Consider the following 22,789-nt stretch of genomic DNA (forward strand, 5'->3'; position numbering starts at 1 on the left):
TTTCAACTGACTATGGTATACTCTCATTTTCTTTCCCAAGCTCTCAGTCTTGTGCCTTGCAGTTGTTGGACAGCTGCTGTACTAAACGAACACCCTTTAAAACACAAAGAAATGCTTTGGAGTCAAGCCAATCTCTTTGGGATTACAAGGAGTTTAGGCAGTACACTGAAAGGGGGAAAAGAAAAAAGAGGACTTGGCGTTTGGTCCTCTGCTTCAACTTTAAGACCCAACTGTCTATTTATACAAATAGTCTAGACTTGTTATCTTGCCACATCACATCTCAGAATGTAAGTGGAGGGAAACCAGTTTGGCAAGATAGTAAGGGAACAAGATAATGGGTTTAAATGACGAAATAGGAAATCCGTTCCTGGGTGGTGTTTGGCAGTTTAGTGTTGCAAGGGGTGGGTGTGGGGAATATGGGACGGTGGCAAGGGACAATTTGCACACTTGGTTCATGAGTGAGCACAGTGGGAGTAGGACTATAATTCGGGGTCAATTCCCCTTCATGTTACGTGCCTACTAGTATATAGTGGATATACCCATTTTCATTAGCAAAATGATTTTAATGACATGTTGAAAGGATAAATAATAAAACTCATATGAAGTCAAAATTACAAAATAGGTTACTACCTTTAATCTCTGCAAAAATATTAATAGTTTGTCTGGGTTTTAGCTAACCGTTTGCATGATGCCATTTCTATTTCAAAGTGATTGCAGATTTAACTATATAATTCGTTGTGTTTTTGTTTTTGTCCAAAATTCTTCATTAGATCTTGAAGTGTTAAATGGATCTCAAATAAGAGGCATTTCTTCCTGTCTTTTCTATGGTGTGGTCAGCCAGTAACTGATGGAGAGTGGAACAAAGCGGTGTTATTATGCAATAAGAATTGTCTAACAAGAGACTGCTATCAAAGAGCAAGGCAGGTTCCAACAAAAAAGTTACATAAAACTGTTGCCTTTTTGAGCAAGTAGAATGAATACTACTTGTTGAGTTAGTATTGATTTTCTAATAATCTGTTGGGAAAAGAGACGTTTAAAACACTTTAAGCTTTTTCTTTGGACTGCTATTTGGTAAAAACATAAATTTATTCTGAAACTCTCATGCTTGTATTATCTCAACCGCAACAATGAGAATGAAGATAAAAGGTTTTGACTCCTAGATTCATAAATAAATATAATTATTCAATTAGTTTAAAGATCTTGTTATTACTAGAACTCATTGTCATACAAAAATATGTCCCACTCCAAGTATTCATAATTTGTGTGAAATGAGGCTAAATGAATCTCTATACCAGCTGTTAGTCCCTTTCTGGAATAAGGATCAAGCTAATGAGAAAATGAAATCTGTGATCGTCTATATTCATTCTTTTTTTCATATATACTCCATTAAGACAGGATTAGAGTATCTTGATGATGTCTGGTATAAAAACTTGGACTGAAGTAACACTATCACATGTATCTCTATTAGATCTTTATATTAACAGATCAAGTACCTGGTCCCTTGTTGGACTGTGAATACTTTAAGGGTAGGGGCTTAACCTTCACTCATCTTTATAAACAGCTCTGACACACAGCCTGGCACATGAGAATCCAACGCATGCTATCTGAACAAAAGAAAATGATTAGCAAGGCCAGAAGTCCTGTTGCCCAACACGACCTTCTTTTGCGGATTGGTCTCCAGTCCAAGGCCTTTTCATTTGTTCTGCTTCCATAAAGACCTGCTTCCTGACTGGGGCAGGTTTGTCCCAATGCTTGGCTCTCACTCTAGGCTGCACTTCAATTTACAATAAGCCCTTGATGAATATGTGCCACATCCACAGTGCAGCATCATCACTTTAAAAGCTAGGGATGGGGCTTCCCTGGTGGCGCAGTGGTTAGGAATCCGCCTGCCAATGCAGGGGACACGGGTTCGAGCCCTGGTCCGGGAAGATCCCACATGCCTTGGAACAACTAAGCCCGTGTGCCACAACTACTGAGCCTGCGCTCTAGAGCCCGTGAGCCACAACTACTAAGCCCACATGCCACAACTACTGAAGGCTGCACACCTAGAGCCCGTGCTCTGCAACAAGAGAAGCCACCACAGTGAGAAGCCCACGCACTGCAACGAAGTGTGGGCCCCACTTGCTGCAACTAGAGAAAGCCCGGGCACAGCAATGAAGAACCAACGCAGCTAAAAATAAATAAATAAAATAAATAAATTTAAAAATAAAATAAAAGCTAGGGAGGTACCACTGGTGACACTATATTGGTCAGGCTCAAAATGGAGCCTGTGTCCAGACTGGGACTCCCAATTTTAAGAAGGAAACAGAAATGGAAACCACGTAGGGAGCTGTGGCAATAATTAAAGGATTGGCTTGTGTTTGAGTAAACATTCTTTATATTTTGGATTTCAGGAAAAATCATGAGAACTATTTGAAATATCAAAGATAGGACATGCAGTATTTATTATATTTGATTAAGCTGTGACTTTATACATTTTCTAACCTGAAACCACCATAACGACATATTTGTTTTTTTAAAAAATCAAAAGCTGCTGACTTAGTTGACCCTTTATTTTTTTGCTGAGACTTGAAGTGTGTTGCATGGATCCATCAAACCAGCCTATGAAAGGCAAATTAACTCAACCTCCGTATTTCAGTATTTCCTGAATCACCTTATACCACTGAAGATAGTGAAAACATTTCTTTTGATACTTTTCTAATATGAAATTCCTAAAAAAGGTCATGGGAATGGGAAGGAAGGTGGTAACCTTACTTCAAAATCAGTAATTTTGAACTTACTGTTCATAGAGGATATTTTACTCAATTTTTTCCCCTGCTTCCAGGACAATCAAGACATATATGCATATGTATGTGCCTATTAGTATGTGTGTTACTCTACTTTTGCTAACTAGATAATACATAACCTTTAAAATATATATAGCTAATTAAGCCATTTTTCCAAAAGTGGGAAAGAAACCAAATGTCCATTAACTGATAAATGGATAGATAAAATGCAATGAATCCATATAATGGAATATTATTCAGCCATAAAAAGGAATGAAGTACTACCACATGGATGAACCCTGAAAACATTATGCTGAGTGAAAGAAGGCAGACATAAAAGGCTACACATTATATGATTCTATTCACGTGACATGTTCAGAATAGGCAAATCCACAGAGACAGAAAGTAGATTAATGGTTGCTGGGGGCTGGAGAGAGGGGGAACAGGAGTGACTGCTAATAGGTACAGGGCTTCTTTTGGGAGTGACAAAAATGTTATGAAATTAGAGCGGTGATGGTTGTATAGCTTTGTGAATACGTTAAAAACTACTGAATTGTACACTTTAAAAGGGTGAGTTTAATGGTATGTGAATTATGTCCCAATGTGTCTTTGAAAATAAAAAAAAATAGCTAATCATGAAAACAACAAAAGTTCTAGTGATTTTTAAGTAAGTCACTGAATTTTTGATGAGTCTCAATATCCTCACCTCTAAAATGAACAGGTGATAGGGAGGGTGGGAGGGAGGCACAAGACGGAGGGGATATGGGGATATATGTATACATACAGCTGATTCACTTTGTTATACAGCAGAAATTAACACAACATAGTAAAGCAATTATACTCCAATAAAGATGTCAAAAAATAAAATAAAATGAACAGGTGGGATTAAATGCTCTCTTTAATCCTTCTTGCTTTAAATACCAATGATTCTATTTGGAATATAATAGATTTTCATAACTTGAGAATTTCTCACATTAAGAGCTTTGTCTATTGTCTGAAATGGAACGTCAAGTAAAGATGCCCAGGTATTGCCTGACTAACCTTAAGCATGTTGCTTTAAGACGTCAAAACCCAAGTTTTTTTTTTTTAAGAGTAAACATTTCTTTTTAGAAATAAGGAGGAAATCCAACTCCTTGATAAAACTAAAGATGCCATCAGGATAAAAAGCAGAAGCAGTGCAAACCAACAGAATTCAGTTGGCCAGCTCCTAACACCATAAAATAGGCTTTATCTAAAACAAAAGTTTCCTCTCACTCAAAACGGGTACAGTTAAACTACTCATGATTTGCACTGCATTCTTCCTGAGTTTCACATTGTTTCTGTCACTTTTTTGTAATCTTTCTGTTTTAGAATGTTCAAACTATTCAATTGCAACTACTGCTGTCAAACACCAAATCCCACGAGGGTTTATACCTACTCTAAATAAGCAACTGGTTCGAGTAAACAAATAAAAATATCAGGCAATCCAAGCTGCAGAACCAGGCTGATGGTCAACTATATGGGTCAAAGGACAACTGCAGAGATGTGACACAAAAAAGTTTCAGGTTATTTCAACTCAAGAATGAAAGGAAATAAAACCACAACTAATACATGGAAAGACATCCAGTGTTTCAACCAATTGTCACTAGGCATGCAATTCAAAACACTGAATAAAATATGAAATTCCCAGAACCAAACATAAGCATCACAATAAATCATATGAGTTGACAAGTACATGATCTGGCGGCCTTGCGCAAAGAAAATCCTTTTGGTTTTAATGGACTCTGCCTCAGCCACCCCTCACACTGCCTTTACCCTCAATCTTTACCATTTCAGTTAATGGCAACTGCATTCTTCATCACATCCCACAACAATCTGTTAAGAAATCCTGTTGGTCCTATCTTTAAACTATACTGTATAGAGTTAAAACACTTTGTACCACCTCTACCATTACCAAGACACAATTTTTTCTTGCTTGAATTATTGCAATGGCCTTCTAACTGGACTCTCCAATTTCTAATCTTATCCCAAATACAACCTATCCTCAGTAGCAAGTAGAGTGATGTTTTTTTCAAATGAGAAGTCCAATCACGTCACCTCTCTGTTCAAAATCCTCTGAAGATTTTTAATTTCACTCAGAGAAAAATCCAAGTCTTTACAATGGCCTACAAGGCCTGATAAGAGCTGGTTTCCTATTTCCTTTCTGGCCTCATGTCCCACTACTCACTCTGTTCCAGCCACAAAGGGCTAGCTATACTTCTTCAAATTCAAGGCCCAGGTCCTTTGCACTTGCTATTTCCAAGTTATCTGCAGGGCTCTCTCCTTATGCTTTTAAGTCTGTTAAAACGTCAGCTCCTTGGTGTTTTTCCTGATTTACCATCAGCCCCCAGTACCTGCATTATTTTTCTCAATAGCAATTACGACCTTCTATTGTGTAAGGTACTTATTCTCTTTGTTTCTAGTCTGTCTTTCCCTATGGAAATATAAACTCCAGGAGGGCAGGATTTTTTGTATTTTTGTCTACTATTGTATCCTACCACCTAGAACAGCGGATGCTCACTAAATATGTGCAGAACGGGTGTTGCATGAACTCACCAGTCTCAGCCAGGTCAGTGCTCTGAAGAAATGTACGGCAGCGCTCCTTGTGCTCCTCAAGGGAACTTCTCTGCTTGTAACTCCTGCCGCAAAACTCACATTTATAGGGTTTCTCAACTATAAGGAGAGCACAAGGGGTACTCAGTGACCCTCAGGGGTTATAGAACAAATGGTGTATTGGGGCCCTGTGAAAACTGTCCACTAGGAATGAGACTGCTGAGAGAAGCCAGAGTATTTGGACACTGTGCACTTACAATTACTTTTAAATTTAGTCAACTGAAATAAGGTTATGGCCTATGATTGACTATCGTGTTATTCTTTGAAAGGATAGGGTCTTTTCACAAATGAAAGGATTTGGATTTAATGACTATCATGGAGCATAGTGTTTTGGCTCCCGATCCAATCTTGCTTCTTCAGGAAAAAAATAAAAATAGGAACTTTTTCTTTTTCAAGGAGGTTAGTGTGGTTTAAGAATGAAGTAGGGGGCTTCCCTGGTGGCGCAGTGGTTGAGAGTCTGCCTGCTAGTGCAGGGGACACGGGTTCGAGCCCTGGTCTGGGAGGATCCCACGTGCCGCGGAGCAACTGGGCCCATGAGCCACAACTACTGAGCCTGAGCGTCTGGAGCCTCTGCTCTGCAACAAGAGAGGCCGCGACAGTGAGAGGCCCGCGCACCGCAATGAAGAGTGGCCCCCGCTTGCCGCAACTGGAGAAAGCCCTCGCACAGAAGTGAAGACCCAACACAGCCATAAATAAATAAATAAATAAATAAAATTTTTTTTAAAAAAAGAATGAAGCAGGAAGAAATCCCACATTCTGCGACATCCAGCTGGCTGTAAGTAAAGAATGCTGCAGTTTGTGGGAGTTAGTCATTCAGTCTTTTTAAAGCATTGACATATTTCGATAAATGTAGCTTGTCCTTGCTCAGTGGCTATAGCAAAGTCTGGGCTCAATCAATAAAAACTGACCCAACCAACTAAGGATAGTTTTTGTTTTCTTTTTTTAAATTTATTTACTTATTTTTGGCTGTGTTGCGTCTTCGTTGCTGCGCACGGGCTTTCTCTAATTGCGGCGAGCAGGTGCTACCCTTTGTTGCGGTGCGCGGGCTTCTCATTGTGGTTGCTTCTCTTGTTGCGGAGCACGGGCTCTAGGCACGCGGGCTTCAGCAGTTGCAGCACGTGGACTCAGCAGCTGTGGCTCACGGGCTCTAGAGTACAGGCTCAGTAGTTGTGGCGCATGGGCTTAGTTACTCCGTGGCATGTGGGATCTTCCCAGACCAGGGCTCGAACCCGTGTCCCCTGCATTGGCAGGTAGATTCTCAATCACTGCGCCACCAGGGAAGCCCCTGAGGATAGTTTTGAATAATAGAAATAAGAATGAATTGCCAAAATGACTTCATCTTAACTTCTAAGATAAAGCAAAAGTTTCCTCAAAAGTTCATCCATACAATTCAGGCCACCTTTAACCTCCTAACTCCTCCAAATGAGTTATTTTTTAAATTATGTAAGTAATAACTTCAATTCTGTGTGCGGGGCTAGCCTTTCTGACTTGTCGATGAAATGTACCCCATGAATTTTTCAGAGTTTTAGGGACTGAGATTTTTTTATTTTCTAATCCTCTTGCTCGGTTTAAAATAGTGCCTTTGGGACTTAAAGCACTAAAAGATCCTTATGGAATCCCAAGTTAAAATAAATGCAGCTCTGTTAGGGCTAAGAATGTTAAGTTTCTGCATAAATTGGGGTCCTCTAGAATCTGTCTTAAAAGTGACTATTATTGTTGGATCTTACTTGGAAAAAGCAACAGAAAAGAACTACTCTTAAGTTTTTGGACCAAACTCAGTCGTAATTCATTACTTTGAACAATGAGCTGTAAAAGAAACCCTTCTTTTGCCACTTATGATCTCTCATGGTGGGTTTCGTTGGGGCTGATTTGTTTAATCCTTAGTCTCTGCATTGTGACCAGTTGCGGGTTTGGGGCTGGGTTTTCGTCAAAGCAGAATGTGGATTGACATAAAAACAAAGCTTTTTTTTTCTTCAATTAAAATTTTGTCAGATAACATCAAGAACATGAGGTCCCAAATTTGAAAATAAACTCAGTTTTATTTTTCTAGGAGGGAAATTCTAAATGTTGAAAAAAATGTATCTTCCGTGGTTAAAATAGGAGCGAAAACATCAAGACAGAACATAGCTTTTTATGAATTCTTACTGCTGCTCATCTTTTAGAGACTAAAAATAAATAGGCTGATGAAGAAGAAAGTTGGGTTTAAGAAATTTAGCTCATATATACCTAAAACTAATACTATGTTATATTGTCAATTATATCTCAATGCAAAAAAAGAAATCTAGACCAGAATGGCCAAAACTCCCCAATTTAGCCCAGACTAGCCAAAACTAACCCCCAACAATGAGTCATACCCAGTTTACAGTTTTACATAATTTACAAACAGTACATCATTTGCTTTATCCAGACTTTTGAATGAAAAGTATGTGTGTATATTTTTAGGAAAATAATATTTTAATAAAGTTTACCATAAAAATACTGATGGCTATAATTTTTTTTGCAAAAATTAAAAAAGCATTTTTATAGGGCAGGCTTTTCCTGTCTGACTGTGATGTTCTCTAGGGGTGCAAAGATGGTACGGAGATGATCAACCCCATTGAGCCAGACGGAGAGCAATTAATGCCTTAATGGAAGTGCAATTAGCCCTAGAGGTCTCTGCTGTTGTAACCCTTCAGAACCGGAGTGACAGATTAAAACCTCCACACTTAACTCTTTCTAGTTTCCGCAATGGGCACTGAGGAACACACATTTACTAGATATGGAATGTTCATTGCTCTCACTTACCAGAATGTGTCCTAAGATGGCCTGTGAGTGCATCTCTTCTCTGGCATGCATAGTTGCAGAGGTGACACTTAAAAGGTTTTTCCCCTGTGTGCAGTTTAATGTGGCGGAGGAGGTTACCTTTCTGAGTAAAAGATGCCCCACACTGATTACACTGGAATGGGCGTTCACCTTTAAAAAGGACAAAAAGGAGATTTCTGATCACCCAGCAAGTGGTGAAACATATGCACAGATTAGATGCCTATGGCAAAAGCTCATTTTTTAGATAGTTTCTGTTCATATTGGGATCAGATGGGAGCTGTATTTCAAGGCAAGCCTAAGACTTACTTATGGAATCTTCCCTCCAGAAGAGAAAAAGCACTCACCTAGCAAGGCTACTTGAGGCATCTTGTCTTGGATCAGAGCAAAAAAATAAGAGTAGCTTTAGAAGTGCTTTCTAGATTTAAGTTTTTACATTACTTAGCATTCCTTTTGAATGTAATCTCAATCTGTAAAAAGAGTCACAGACTGGAGTCCTAACAAGGTATAAAGAGCCAGAAGTGTTTTTTTTCTTTAATTCAAGAAATGCTTTTTAAAGTCGTCATATCCGATGTCAGATGAAATCTATTGGGCTCACTGGGAGTGTTATGTTTGTATGCATTTCTATTGACTGCCTTTTTGTTGTCCGAAAATAAATCTTTTAAAATTGTTAATAAAAGCTATGTCCCTTCATCTACCAAATTTGAACTCAATACAATGAGATCTGCTTTTTTAAAAGTTATGCAAAAAATATGAAAGACGCCTGAAAAGCATATCACACAATTTAACTCCCACTTATTAACCGAAGAATATGTGGCTGACCTAGAACACTGTGCTCTCTACAGTCTTCTTTTATTCATAGCATTTGCAATATGTTTGCCAAATGCACCATGAAGCAGGAATAAAAGTCACTGGGTAAATGGAAATACAGAGAGGGAGAGATACATCAGAATTTTAGCAAAAATCAATGAAAGTAATCAAAAGTAAGTCTTAAATACCACCACTTCTTTTCTCATGTGGTTGAATTAGGACAGTTTTCAGAACAATGGATAAAGGAGACTATTTACCAGTATGGCTCCGCTTATGAACCATTAAGACATTGAAGCTAATGCAGGATAATCCACACACATCGCAGTTCATCTTGCCACTGGTCGGCCTGCTGCTATCGTATGAGACAACGTGTCTCTCCAACTTAATGTTTTCATATTCATTGTATTCTCTTGAATAGCTGTAAGGAACTTCAGGCTCTTCTGCATTTCCCAAGGGTTCTGGCTTTAAAACATTCTCATCCCCTTCATTGTATTCATCTTTCACTTTCATTGAATCATCTGCAGGGAGGAAAATGCAAGAAATGAACAATGATTGGTTTTGGAGCTATCAAAGCAGCTCAAAGAGCAGAGACCCACAACTGACAATTAAATACCAAATGAAGCTAACAATATTGTACATCCACAAAACAAGAAAATACCATTAGGATGATCACGCGTTATTTGAATTCAGAACCATCGTCAGGGGAAAACACAGACACGTGCACGCGCACGCACGCACGCACACAAAGAGATGACAGTGTTTTAGGCCATCCAGAAAATTAGAGAGAATAGATTTTAGCTATGACTGTTCAAAGCGACTATGAAAAAAACATTTTGAGCAATTCTTCTCCAGTACCAGGGGAGGAGAAAGGTTCTCAGATTTAGTACTTTTTTGGTGGTTGCAGTTACAAGGCAAGGTGATGTTCTTCTTGGCTTCAAGAAGAAAATGCTGCTTTAATTCTTCAATTGCATCCAATTTATGCCACTAAGACTGAGAGTTGAATGGTTAACATGTTTTTTTCTGATTTTAAGCCATGCTTTGCCTCTTCCCCTTCCATGTATACCAACTGCTAAGATGAGTCTTATCTCTCTCTCTCTCTCGGAACCGATAAAGAGAGAACACTGAATGTAGAGGAAGCTGGCAGTACTAGTGAAATAGTGTTGAGAAAGATAAAAGGAGAAGTAATCCTTTAACATAACCTTCTAAGGAGTCATTTTCATTGACACAGGTAAATGAAGCTCAACCTAAGCAAGGGGAAGGGCACCTATACCCAAGTTAGGGAGGGCTAAACTCGAGGTCCTAGAATTGTAGGACTGGATAGGAGAGGTGGGGCTGGTCAAAGTGAGTTGGCTGATCAGGTACCATCTCAAAAAGAGGTGCAGCACTCTTAAGCTGAAGAACATAAGAAATGAAGAAGGTAAATTTATGTACTGACACCAAGAAAACCTAAATATTTGCCTGATATAATAACAGTAAATATTTACAGGGGATTTTTTCATATATGTATAACGCTGCATAAATGCTTACTTAAAAAAAAATTCATTCTTAGAAACTGGAAATTGTAATGCTCCATGAGGAAGCACAAATCAATGGAATTTCAGGGCTCAAAGGGAATTTAGAGATCATCTAATCCAACCCTTGATTTTCAGGTAAGGAAATCCAGGATCAGAGACGTTTTTGGTGAGTAGTCCAAAGTTACACAGCCGGTTAATAGCAGATTAACTGTGCTTAGAACACTGAGCTTGGATTTGGCCTCACACTCTGACACATCAAGTCTAATATGCCCCTTACTATCATATTCCACACTCCCCCATCAATGGGGTAGACTTTAAAAACCAAAACACGCTGAAGAAAAGATACTTTAAAAAACGACATCCCTTCCAAACAACACCAGTAAGTGCAGCTCCTGTTGCCACATAGGAGGAAGTATAACTGCAGCTGTGCCTGGCTTGCTACCTTCCACTCAAGTTTCAATTTTCACTTCTATCAAGGTTACCTTTCATCTATATTAACTGTGTTTGCTTAATAGAGCAAGACAGGGCCTAACCACCAACAGAGGAGCCATTGCTGCAACACTGTTCCACTGCTTCTCATCACGGTTCATGGTTCACAGTCTTTCACTCTGTGATTATAAGAAATGTAGGGCTACAGGAAACATCCAACGTGTTTCAAATTTGCCCATCTTATGCATCTGGATTATACATGAATTGATATACGTTTCCTATGGGAAACGGATAAGAAGGGAATGGAGAGAGATTCATTCCCTTCTTTCTCTGGACACATCTTGCCTGCTTTCAGATGGAAGTTGTTTTCTTAAGTGGTTTTTGTTTTAAAAAAAATTTTTTTTTTGAAAGAGAAGGATGCACCTGAGGCTTGTACCCTCCTCCCTTCCTCCATCACTCCAGCTGTGGGTGATATCCCACCAAAGCTTGAATGCTCTTTAGTTTGCATGTAGGCGTTTAAAAGAAACTCAACGGAAAACTTCAGCTACTGAAAACCAGAAACAGCATACAGAAAGGGCCGGCAGAGAAGGATCCTTTTCATTTTCGTTGTAAATGTTAATATGAACAGACTCAGGCCATTCTGTGGTCAGTGACAATTAAAAACTAGTAAGATCAATGTTTCGGGTCTTTCTGAAAACACAGGACATGAGAGGGTTGCTCCTTCTCTCAGGATTTTGGCTTTAATGGGCTTGACCTAGAACTCAATACTACCCCGACCTGGCTCAAAACAAATTCTTGGCTTTTGTCATTTGGGACTTAGCCATAGAACAAGGAAGACAATATTTGAGACCCAGGGTTCTAAGGGAACGAGTACAGACACATGGACAGGGCATTAAGGAAGTCCCTGGGACTTAGCGGACCAAAAGAGCTCCTGGTATAGTTATTGGTTTGCCCTTGGAGTCCTACCAGTTTTAGATAAAAGAACTGGATGTCCTCTCTTCATGGTTACTGGGGATCAACAATTCATTATGGTTTACCATGTGAAAATAAACAGAGCTGAATATTAGAATACATTAGTATCTAAGATACAAAAGGGATTCCTGAGAGATTATTGGGCTTAGCACCCAGTCTCCAAATATAGTCCACCAAAACTACCAGAAACGACACTAGTCTGCTCTAAGGACTGAGAGATTCATTCTCTTCCTTGGGAGGAAAATTTATTGGAGCAGAGGAAAGGTGGGGGCATTCTACTTAGTAACCCTTGAAAACATTAAGAAACATATCTAAAATCAAACTTGTCATCTTTGAACCCAAAATTGCTGCGAACTTATGTCTTTATAGTCACACATGGCATCTTCCTTCTTGCATTCTCCAAGTCTTGAAACTGGAATCCTTTTCCGTCCAATCTCCACATCAAGTCAGTCTCCAAGTCCTATAGATTCTACGTCCTCAGGTTCTCTAGATGCCAACTCCTCTTTTCTATTCCCTTTGCAATTTAGTTTAGCCTCTCATCCCATCATACCTAAACTCATCCTCTCTCAACATTCCTTTCTAGATAGATTTCATACAGAAGTAATCTGTGCTTACTGTCTCTACGATCTCAAAACTGATATAAAATTCCCTGTAATCTGGCTTCTGCCTCCATAATTCACTGAATCTGCTCCCTTGAAGATCATCAATAAACTCCTGATTCTTAAATCTAATGGCCTTTTGTGTGCCATTCTCCCCAGCTTCTCTGCGGCCCTTGATACTGTTGACCTCCACTCCTTGTTCTTCTGTATTTCTACTTCTTCAGTGAAACTGTACCTTCTTTCCTCACCTTTCTGATTGCCTCTTTCTAGCTCTTCCCCCAGCTCTGCCTCCCAAATACTGTCCTTAACCCCCTTTTTTCTTCCCTCTATACCCCCTCCCCTATGGCACTTTCATCCACTCTTAAGGCTTCAACTAGCCTTTTACATGATTAATCACCAAATATGTGTCTCCAGGTGTAATCTCTCTCCCCTTCTTCAGTCCCCTGTTCCCAAAGGCCTCCTGGGTATCTTCATAGTTATTCAGGTTAGAATCTTTACAGTCATCTTTCCTTCCTCTTGTTTGCACCCCACGTTTAATCACCCATTGGTTTTATTTTTGTACCCTCTCTCCAATCTGCTTCTCCTCCCCACTATTTTACACACTCATTATCCCAAATCTCAGACCCTGATTGCTCTCCTATTGTGGTAGCCTCTACATTGTTCTCCCTGTCTCCTTTCTCTTTCCTTTCCAGCTCATGCTATACTCTGCCACCAGATGGTTCTTGTAAACTGTAGCTCTGGTCATATCATGACCCTGTCCAAATTCTCCAATATCCTCTGCTGCCAACAAAATAAAATCCAAACTCAGAAACAAAGAATTTAAAAGACCTTTCAATATCTGGCCCCAACAATTTTTGTAACGTTGATTCTGAATACTGAGATATCTTTAACCAAACTAAACAACTTCTAAGTATCCTTCCTTTTATTATTTCCACTGCCCTAAAGGTCTTTCCCCAACATTACCACGGGTCCAAATCCTACACATCTTTTAAGGCAAAACTAATATGCCATTTCCCCCTACTATGCCTTCCCTGATCCCCCTGGCTGCAAAATAATCTGCTCCTTTGTTCTTTGAGTTACTTGTAAGCGCACCTCATCTCCCATATGGACATGTAAGCTATCTGAGGTCAGAAGCTACACAGGTTTGTTATTTGCTTTTTGTTTTGTTTTCAACTCAGTATCCCCTATGACACTGCTTCACCTGTATCTGTAAGACGAGAGGTTGTGGGGTTTTAAAATAGAAATTTTGGGGGTCCCAAAATTGGGGGTGTGGGGGCTGGAAACATGCATTAAAAATATGTTTTCTACTCAAAATGGATTAAAGACCTAAATGTAAGGCCAGACACTATAAAACTCTTAGAGGAAAACATAGGCAGAACACTCTATGACATAAATCACAGCGAGATCCTTTTTGACCCACCTCCTAGAGAAATGGAAATAAAAACAAAAATAAACAAATGGGACCCAGTGAAGCTTAAAAGCTTTTGCACAGCAAAGGAAACCATAAATAAGACAAAAGGACAACCCTCAGAACGGGAGAAAATATTTGCAAATGAAGCAACTGACAAAGGATTAATCTCCAAAATTTACAAGCAGCTCAATATCAAAAAAACAAACAAGCCAATCCAAAAATGGGCAGAAGACCTAAATAGACACTTCTCCAAGGAAGATATACAGATTGCCAACAAACACATGAGAGGATGCTCAACATCACTAATCATTAGCGAAATGCAATAAGGTATCACCTCACACCAGTCAGAATGGCCATCATCAAAAAATCTACAAACAATAAATGCCGGAGAGGGTGTGGAGAAAAGGGAACCCTCTTGCACTGTTGGTGGGAATGTAAATTGATACAGCTACTATGGAGAACAGTATGGAGGTTCCTTAAAAAGCTAAAAATAGAACTACATACGACCCAGCAATCCCACTACTGAGCATATACCCTGAGAAAACCATAATTTAAAAAGAGTCATGTACCACAACGTTCATTGCAGCTCTATTTACAATAGCCAGGACATGGAAGAAACCTAAGTGTCCATCAACAGATGAATGGATAAAGATGTGGCACATATATACAATGGAATATTACTCAGCCACAAAAAACGAAACGAAATTGAGTTATTTGTAGTGAGGTGGATGGACCTAGAGTTTGTCATACAGAGTGAAGTAAGTCAGAAAGAGAAAGAGAAAAACAAATACCGTATGCTAACACATATATATGGAATCTAAAAAAAATAAAAGGTTCTGAAGAACCTAGGGGCAGGACAGGAATAAAGACGCAGACCTAGAGAATAGACTGGAGGACACGGGGAGGGGGAAGGGTAAGCTGGGACGAAGTGAGAGAGTGGCATGGACTTATATATACACTACCAAATGTAAAATAGATAGCTAGTGGGAAGCAGCTGCATAGCATGGGGAGATCAGCTCGGTGCTTTGTGACCACCTAGAGGGGTGGGATAGGGAGGGTGGGAGGGAGACGCAAGAGGGAGGAGATATGGGGATATATGTATATGTATAGCTGATTCACTTTGTTATAAAGCGGAAACTAACACACCATTGTAAAGCAATTATACTCCAATAAAGATGTTAAAAAATATATATGTTGTCTAGGCAAATCTTATGCACAATGGAGTTTGAGAACTGCTGCTCTAGAATCTGACACAGTGCTCTGCATAAAGTACATACACAATAAATACTTAATACATGAACATACCAGTACATTAACTTCCTAACTGGTCCACGGTATATGTGACCTCTCTTTTAGATTATATCTTATTGCCAGATTAATCATCCTGTAGTACTAAAACTCTTGTTCAGAAACTTTCAAGGATTTCATTTTGTTTACAGAATAAAGTCCAAACTCCTTAGTGAGACATTCAAGGACCTGTCTAGAATCTGCCCCAAGCCGACCTGATCATCTCATTTCTCACTAGACTCCTTGAATCATCCTTCTCTCTAGACTAGAACCTTGCTACTCAAAGTAAGGTCCTTGAATCAGCAGTTCCAGCATCCCCTGGGAGCTTGTTAGGAATGCAGACTCTCAGGCCTCACCCTAGACTTACTGGATCAGATTTTGCATTTCAACAAATCCTCAAGGATTCTTATACACATTAAAGTTTGAGAAGCACAGTAGCCATCTTACTAACTGCAGTTTTCCAAACCTCTTCTCCAGTCTTTCCTTTACCTAAAATGCCCTTCCCCACATCAACATTCTATTCAAACTTCCAGATGCTGTTTAAATGCCATTTCTTCCATGAAGTCTTCCGAGATACCTTAAACTAGCAAAAAATTCTCCTGTTTCTGTCTTCATAAAACATTACATGTAAAACCAATAATATTGTTCCACAGATTTACATTATACATTCAGAGATGTTTATCTTCACTTTTCCTCAATTTTTCAGTCGTCAGTGACTGGCAACACCTGAACTGTTAATAAAGGCAGAAAGTCTTAAAGATCTGGCAAGAAATACTTGAATATACTTGAGGAGAGGCCCCCACAGCATCCTGAAGTCTTCTGTACAGTGAACAGACCTTTTGTAATGTGAATAATCTCCCATTTCAGTTTTGTAAATTCCAGTCTCTTATTAAATATATTAGGTTCCTTAGACACATGGCTTAAATTGCCACTTGACTCTCAAGAATCTTCACAGGCACTAGCAATATTTTATTTCTTAAGCCAGGTGGTGGGTCCATGGATGCTTGTTTTGCTATTATTCTTTATACATGTAATTATATTTGCCTTTTTTATGTATGATATACTTCATAACAAAAAATGCTAAAGGCTTCCTGAGTAAATTTTTTATAACTGAGTTTGTGGAGAAAAGAACATACCAAACCACAAATTGCTGATAAAGGTAATTGCTAAACATTCCCAGAGGGGGGAGAAGATGTCTAAATTGCAACCAACCCACAGAAAATTAGATTAAGCTGAACTTCTTTCTAAAGGAGCTACTCTGGGGTACAACTGCTCCCATCTTTGTCTATGTTCTGGAGGCCTCTTAGGAAGATGACACACTAACACACACACACCCCCCAGAGAGAATTTTGTAGGCTGAAAAGAACAAAGGCTTGGCTCACCGGGGCTGAGGCACATGGTCTCATTTCCTGGGGTGATGCTTATCACATGAAAGGTTTGCACTCCAGAGTAGACATTTTTGGTTTCACCTGAGACATTGCAAAAACAATGGGTCTTGGAAAGGATCCAACAGCTAAATCCTTCAGGGGCAATAGCAGTCTCAGCCAACTGTGCCTCAGTTTGTTTTACAGGCACATAAAATGCTCAGTTGGAGAGAAGAACCTATCAGAGATGGCAAACAGAACAGGCAACTTGGGTGTCTCGGACAACATGTTTTTAGTATGAACTTCCCAGTGTAAAAAGCAGGTTCTGAATTTCCACTCTGAACTATGAGATCTCAGAATCCAATTTAAATCAGGACAAAGTCTGGAGTAATAGCTTCAAGTTTGCCAAAGATACTGTGAGAAGGGACAAAACCAGGTAGTGACTGTTAGACAGGGAAGACACAAAACGGTGATGTTGTTTAAGTGTTTTACAAGGATTGGGGGTCATAACCACGAAATCCTCAGCACATGCAAAAGTCAACTGGATAACAAAGAAGCTTAATCATCTTAATGTGGCATTTTAATGATGCCACCGATTTGCTATGCCAATTCCGAGATAATGAGGCCCTAATGCTACAGATGTTCAGCCAGGCTAAAAGAAAGGGTGGGGGAATGGGCTTTTCTAGCATGTCATTTTCTAAGTAACCAATTAAACAAATTGTGAAAGCATCTAAATAGTTTACCAAGTTTTGACAGCTGTTAATAGGATTTAGAAGCTTGAAGCACTAAAGAGCAAAATGGGAGATATATGTATTGTAGATACAGATATTTAGTCTACAGAGTTTGTTGCTATCACCCAACATAGCACAGACAGATTAACTAGAACAGTTTTTCTTATAAAATTAATGTCTGTACTCCTTTCCCACAATGGCTTCTTTGTATTACGAACAAGAACACTGAAATTATGGGTCATTTTCATTTTCTAATTTACATTTTTCTGTGTAAAGTGAGAAGGGAGAAAAACCAATGATATTTTGAGAACTAAAGAATATGAAGTTTTAGTATTTTCTAATCAGTAAAATTATAAAGTTTCAATGAAAACAAAACTTTTTGTCATTGATTTATAGTATCCATTATGTTTTCATTTTTCTCTTCTTTTAAAATTTAAAATGATAGACATCTAGTAACTTTAAAACAACTATTTTAAAATTAGGAAAAAATTGGAAAATGTGAATCAGACTAATAAGAGATAAAATATTGATATCTCAATAGCGATGAAATAAGAGGTAGCAGTTTGGACAATATTTGATTTGGTTTAAGTTCTCATTAAAACGTATGCTTATCAGACTTTTAAACTTGCCCTTAAAGAAGCTAAGCTGGTAATCAGTAAATCATGTCACTTCAAATTCAAGAGCATTAGCATGAAAACATGAAGAAGGTTTCAGCTGCAAAGAAACCACCCTCAATTTTACTGACATTAATCTTTGTCTTATTATCTGACTATCAAATAGCTCATTCATTGCCATAATAGTAAAAATCATTTTGCTTAATAATTTCAGTGCGATTCTTTGCTTCTCCATTAGAACAAGAGGAGATTTATTACTTTTAACAACAGGAATACACTACATATCAGCAGTAGGTATGGTTACAGCTGATCAGTTGGGCTAAGCTCTTCAGCTATCATCAGGCCAGGTGAATTCTTTGAGTTGTGAGGACTGAAAAACATGATGTGTGGAAGTTCCTTCTAAACTATAAAAAAGTATACAAGTATATTTTTTCATTTTTGTCCATTATAGCTATGAATTTTTCTATTGATCGACCTGTGTATTTATTATTTTATATTTATATTTCTGAGAAAGAACTGTTATCCATTGAAAAATATTGACTGAAAATACGTTTAAAGAGGTTAAGGTTTTGGATGTTGCCTAAACATACTAGAGATAGACTAAAATATGTACCTGGTAGATATTTCATTTATAAATCTAGAAGAAAAGACTTTCTTCTCATTTATAATTTTCTTGTATAGAATATTCACTCTATTTTTCTCTTAACAGAGTTCAATTTTAAAAGTTTCAGGCATAGGGCTTCCCGGCGCAGTGGTTAAGAATCCGCCTGCCAATGCAGGGGCCATGGGTTCGATCCCTGGTCCGGGAAGATCCCACATGCCGCGGAGCAAATAAGCCTGTGCACCAAAACTACTGAGCCTGTGGGCCACAACTACTGAAGCCCGCGCACCTAGAGCCCGTGCTCTGCAACAAGACAAGCCACCGCAATGAGAAGCCCATGTGCCGTAAAGAAGAGTAGCCCCCACTTGCCTCAACTAGAGAGAAAGCCCATGGGCAGCAACGAAGAGCCAATACAGCCCAAAATAAAATAAATAAATTTTTAAAAAAATTTCAGGCATATTAAAACATAATTCTTAGAAAAATTCAAAAATTGTCATCCAAATACAGTTAAATTGGTTGAAAACATTCTGACTGTCACAACACCAAACTCAGGATCATGCGTAAGGGAAGGAATGAAAATGTCTTCTATATATATGCAGAGCATAAGTAGTTCTTGGTATACATAGTACACGTATGTGTTATGTCAACTGTACAACAGTAACATGTTTATTTCCCATATAGATCAGAAGCATCATCAAGGCAGGGGCCAGAACCTAGAACTTTTGTGTTCCCTAGAACCTTCCAGAGGGCCCACTTATCGTAGGTATTGAATGAATAAATGAATAAATGAACGAACTCCTTGGGCAGCCTGGACCAATTTAATGATAACAAGAAGGCCAGCCAAGGAAGAAGTCAGTCAGTTTGCTGTATCACCCCCCAACTTGTCTACAACAGTCTGAAGATGAGCTGTAGTACGTAGAGTTTCTCCTCATGATACATTAGAGAAAGTCCCAAGCCCTACAGTGATGATCAGTTTTCCAGATGATTTCTTTGCCTGGTGTGGTCTGGCTTCAGCCCCTGCTACTCTGCTACTTTAGAAGAGAATGCCACTGACCAGTCCCTGATTCTTGAACCTCTTCCCTCACTCTATTCATTCCTGGTTCTATTCCTACCTAATTTATTTTCCATGTTTACTCCTCTTTCTCTGCCTCCTAGGTGTGAATGGTCTCCAGGGGTCTGTTTCTTGAACCTTTTGTTTTTTCACTTTACATATTCTCCTGATCCAACTTTTTGTTGCTAATGACTCCCAAATCTTTATTTCCAGCCAGTCCTCCCTGCTGAGCCCAACAGATACTTCCAATCACCTCTTGGATTTCTTATACTTGTTTCATACTCAACCTAGCTCACTGTTTCTATCTTCTGTACTTCCTTTCCACGTCTGCTCCTCCTATGGTAGTCCCCATTTTCTCCTCTGTGTAGCCACTCCTTGATGTCAATGTCTGTGTATCATTCCACTGGCGCCCTTAATATCTAGCACTCTGCTGGGCACATAGTTCAGCGACTGCTTACCAAACGAACAGAAGGAAGAAAGAAAGCAGGCAAGGAGGAAGGAAGGAGTAAACAATTATTTGTTCTTTGCTTCAAGTACAAAATTAAGGTTGGCGATGTTTCCAAAATATTGCACGGGTTGTAATTTTGCCTAAGGCTAGCATCTTAGGCCACAGCAGAAGAAAATAATAAATTGTATTTCTAACTTAAAGTATATCAACCAGACTCAAAGGGTATAAAGGATTCTTGGAAGAGAGAAAAATGAATATAAGGCTTAAGAATTAGAGGATTCTTGCTCTTTTAAACATTAAATTAGTTAAAACAAAATATGTACAAAATAATATAAAATTTACCATCTGCTATATATTCTTTGGACTTTTCTTCTTCTCTGCTTCCTCCATTCCCCTCTCTCTGTTTTTCAAATAATGGAATTAGAGCACTAAGAAACAATGGAAGGAACTCAGCACTGACTTGTCCTAGGTGAATGTACAACGTTAAAAGTACATAAGGGAATGAGCTATCTTGTCACTGGAACATGCTCGTGCCTGGGGGTAAAGTTAACTGCTTAACAGCTGCCCAGTGACACACTTCAAGAGTGCAAGCAAAACCGCATCCTAGCTCCACCAGAAACCGTGGAGGGAATATTGTCTGGCAGAATGAAACGAGGATGGAATCTAGGCAACAAACTGCAGTACATGCCCCTTTCTATTTAAAAAGGCAACTTCCAATGATCACAAATAGAGGTTTCTAATAACAGTATTCAAATAGCACCAGAATGGGCACTAATAATTATAAGAAAGGAACAATATCATATTTCACTCTTATTTTGCCCACAGAAAATAGGTTTGAATATCTTTTTAAAGAAAAGTTCTGATGAAAGAGCATGAACTTTGGAGTATAAGACAGAATCTAGGTTCAAGCTGTGCTAACTAGTTGTGTGATCTCAGCAAGTCACTTGACTTCCGTGAATTTTCTTATTTGTGCAACAGCGATAACATCTACGCCTAACAAGGTTGTTACTGTAATTAAATTAGGCAAAATAATGTATATGAAGGCCTAGCATATTAGCTGAGACATGATATCTTTGTGACCTTGGAATCTAGATTCGATACCAAAAGCATGATTCATAAATGAAAATTTCTTACAATCAATAATGAGACAAATAACCTAAACTGAAAATGTTAAAAAGATCTGAATTGACATTTCACCAAAGAAATTAACCAAATGAACAATAGGCAAAGATATTCAACATCATTAGTTATTAGAGAAATGTAAATTAAAACCACAGTGAGATGCCGCTTCACACCCACTAGAATGGCTATCAGCAAAAAGACAGACAATAATGAGTGTTGGCGAGTATGTGGAAAAAATGGAGCTCTACCTAATACATTGCTGGTGGAAATGAAAAATGGTACAGTCATTTGGAAGAAAAGTTTGGCAGTACAGTAGGCAGCCTTCTGAAATGGCTCCCAATAATCCCTGACTCCTAGTATTCATATCCTTGTGTAATCTCCCCTTGCATGTGGGTTGGACCTAGGTGATTTGCTTCTAATTAAAAGAACATGGCAGAAGTGATGGGAAATCACGTCTGTTATTATACTATAAAAGAATATGACTTCCATCTTTTTCTCATTCTCTCGCCTGCACGCTCACGCTTCTCATGAGCTTCTCTGATGAAGTAAGCTAGACAGTTCACATGGCAAGGAACTGAAGGCAGTTTCTGGCCAAGCTACAGTGAGGAAATGAGTCCCTCAGTCCAAAACCCTTCAAGGAACTGAATTCTGACAAGCACATGAGTGAATTTGGTAGTTGATCCTTCCCTACTAAAGTCTTCAGATGAGACCACAGTCTGGGTCAATACCTTGATTGCAGCCTATGAGAGACTCTGAAGCAGAGGACCGAGATAAGCTGTGCCTCTATTCTTGAGATAATAGCTTTGTAATGTTTTAAGCTGTTATGTTTTGGGGTAATTTGTTATATTGCGATCAATAACTAATATAGACTGTTTCTTATAAAATTAAACATAAATTTACCATACAGCCCAACAATCCCACTCTTAGGCTTCTATCCAAAAGAAATGAAAACCTATGCCCACACAAAGATTTGTACACAGGGCTTCCCTGGTGGTGCAGTGGTTGACAGTCCGTCTGCCGATGCAGGGGACGCGGGTTCGTGCCCCGGTCCGGGAAGATCCCACATGCCGCGGAGCGGCTGGGCCCATGAGCCATGGCCGCTGAGCCTGCATGTCCGGAGCCTGTGCTCCACAATGGGAGAGGCCACAACAGTGAGAGGCCTGCGTACCGCAAAAAAAAAAAAAAAGATTTGTACACAAATTCTCATAGCAGGATTATTCATAAAAGCAAAAAAAAATGGAAACAATCAGAACATCCATCAATTGGTGAACTAATAAACAAAATGTACTTTGTCAATACAATAGAATACTACTCAGAAATAAAGAGGAACAAAGTAATGGTACATGCAACAATATAGATAAACTTAAACAAAAACATTATGCTAAGTAAAAGAAGCCAGAACAAAAGAGTACATATTTTATTACTCCTTCTATATGAGATGTCCAGAAATGGTAAGTCTATAGAGACAAAAATCAAATTAGTGGTTGCCTGATGCTGGGAGTAATAATGGGGATTGACTGCAAACAGGTACAAGGAATTTTCTTAGGGTGACAGAAATGTTCTAAAACATGGTGCTAGTTGCCCAACTCTGTAAATTTACTAAAAATCGTTGAATTGGACACTTAAAGGTATGTAAATCAT

The 22,789-nt window shown here is 38.9% G+C and overlaps 1 protein-coding gene across 4 annotated transcripts in view; it reads right to left on the bottom strand.

Moving 5' to 3' along the window:
* Window positions 1-22,789, bottom strand: part of IKZF3 (IKAROS family zinc finger 3) — an 87,097-nt gene that overhangs the window by 18,952 nt on the left and 45,356 nt on the right. For all 4 annotated transcript variants that reach the window (XM_032616773.1, XM_032616772.1, XM_032616775.1 and 1 more), the window contains 3 exons: window positions 9,263-9,523; window positions 8,181-8,348; window positions 5,340-5,456 (listed from right to left, as the gene is read on the bottom strand). In XM_032616773.1, the coding sequence (XP_032472664.1) occupies window positions 5,340-5,456; window positions 8,181-8,348; window positions 9,263-9,523 (546 nt within the window). The remainder of the gene's footprint in view (window positions 1-5,339; window positions 5,457-8,180; window positions 8,349-9,262; window positions 9,524-22,789) is intronic.

The sequence above is a fragment of the Phocoena sinus genome, chromosome 20 (assembly GCF_008692025.1).
Source record: "Phocoena sinus isolate mPhoSin1 chromosome 20, mPhoSin1.pri, whole genome shotgun sequence".
NCBI classification, from domain to species: Eukaryota; Metazoa; Chordata; class Mammalia; order Artiodactyla; family Phocoenidae; genus Phocoena; species Phocoena sinus.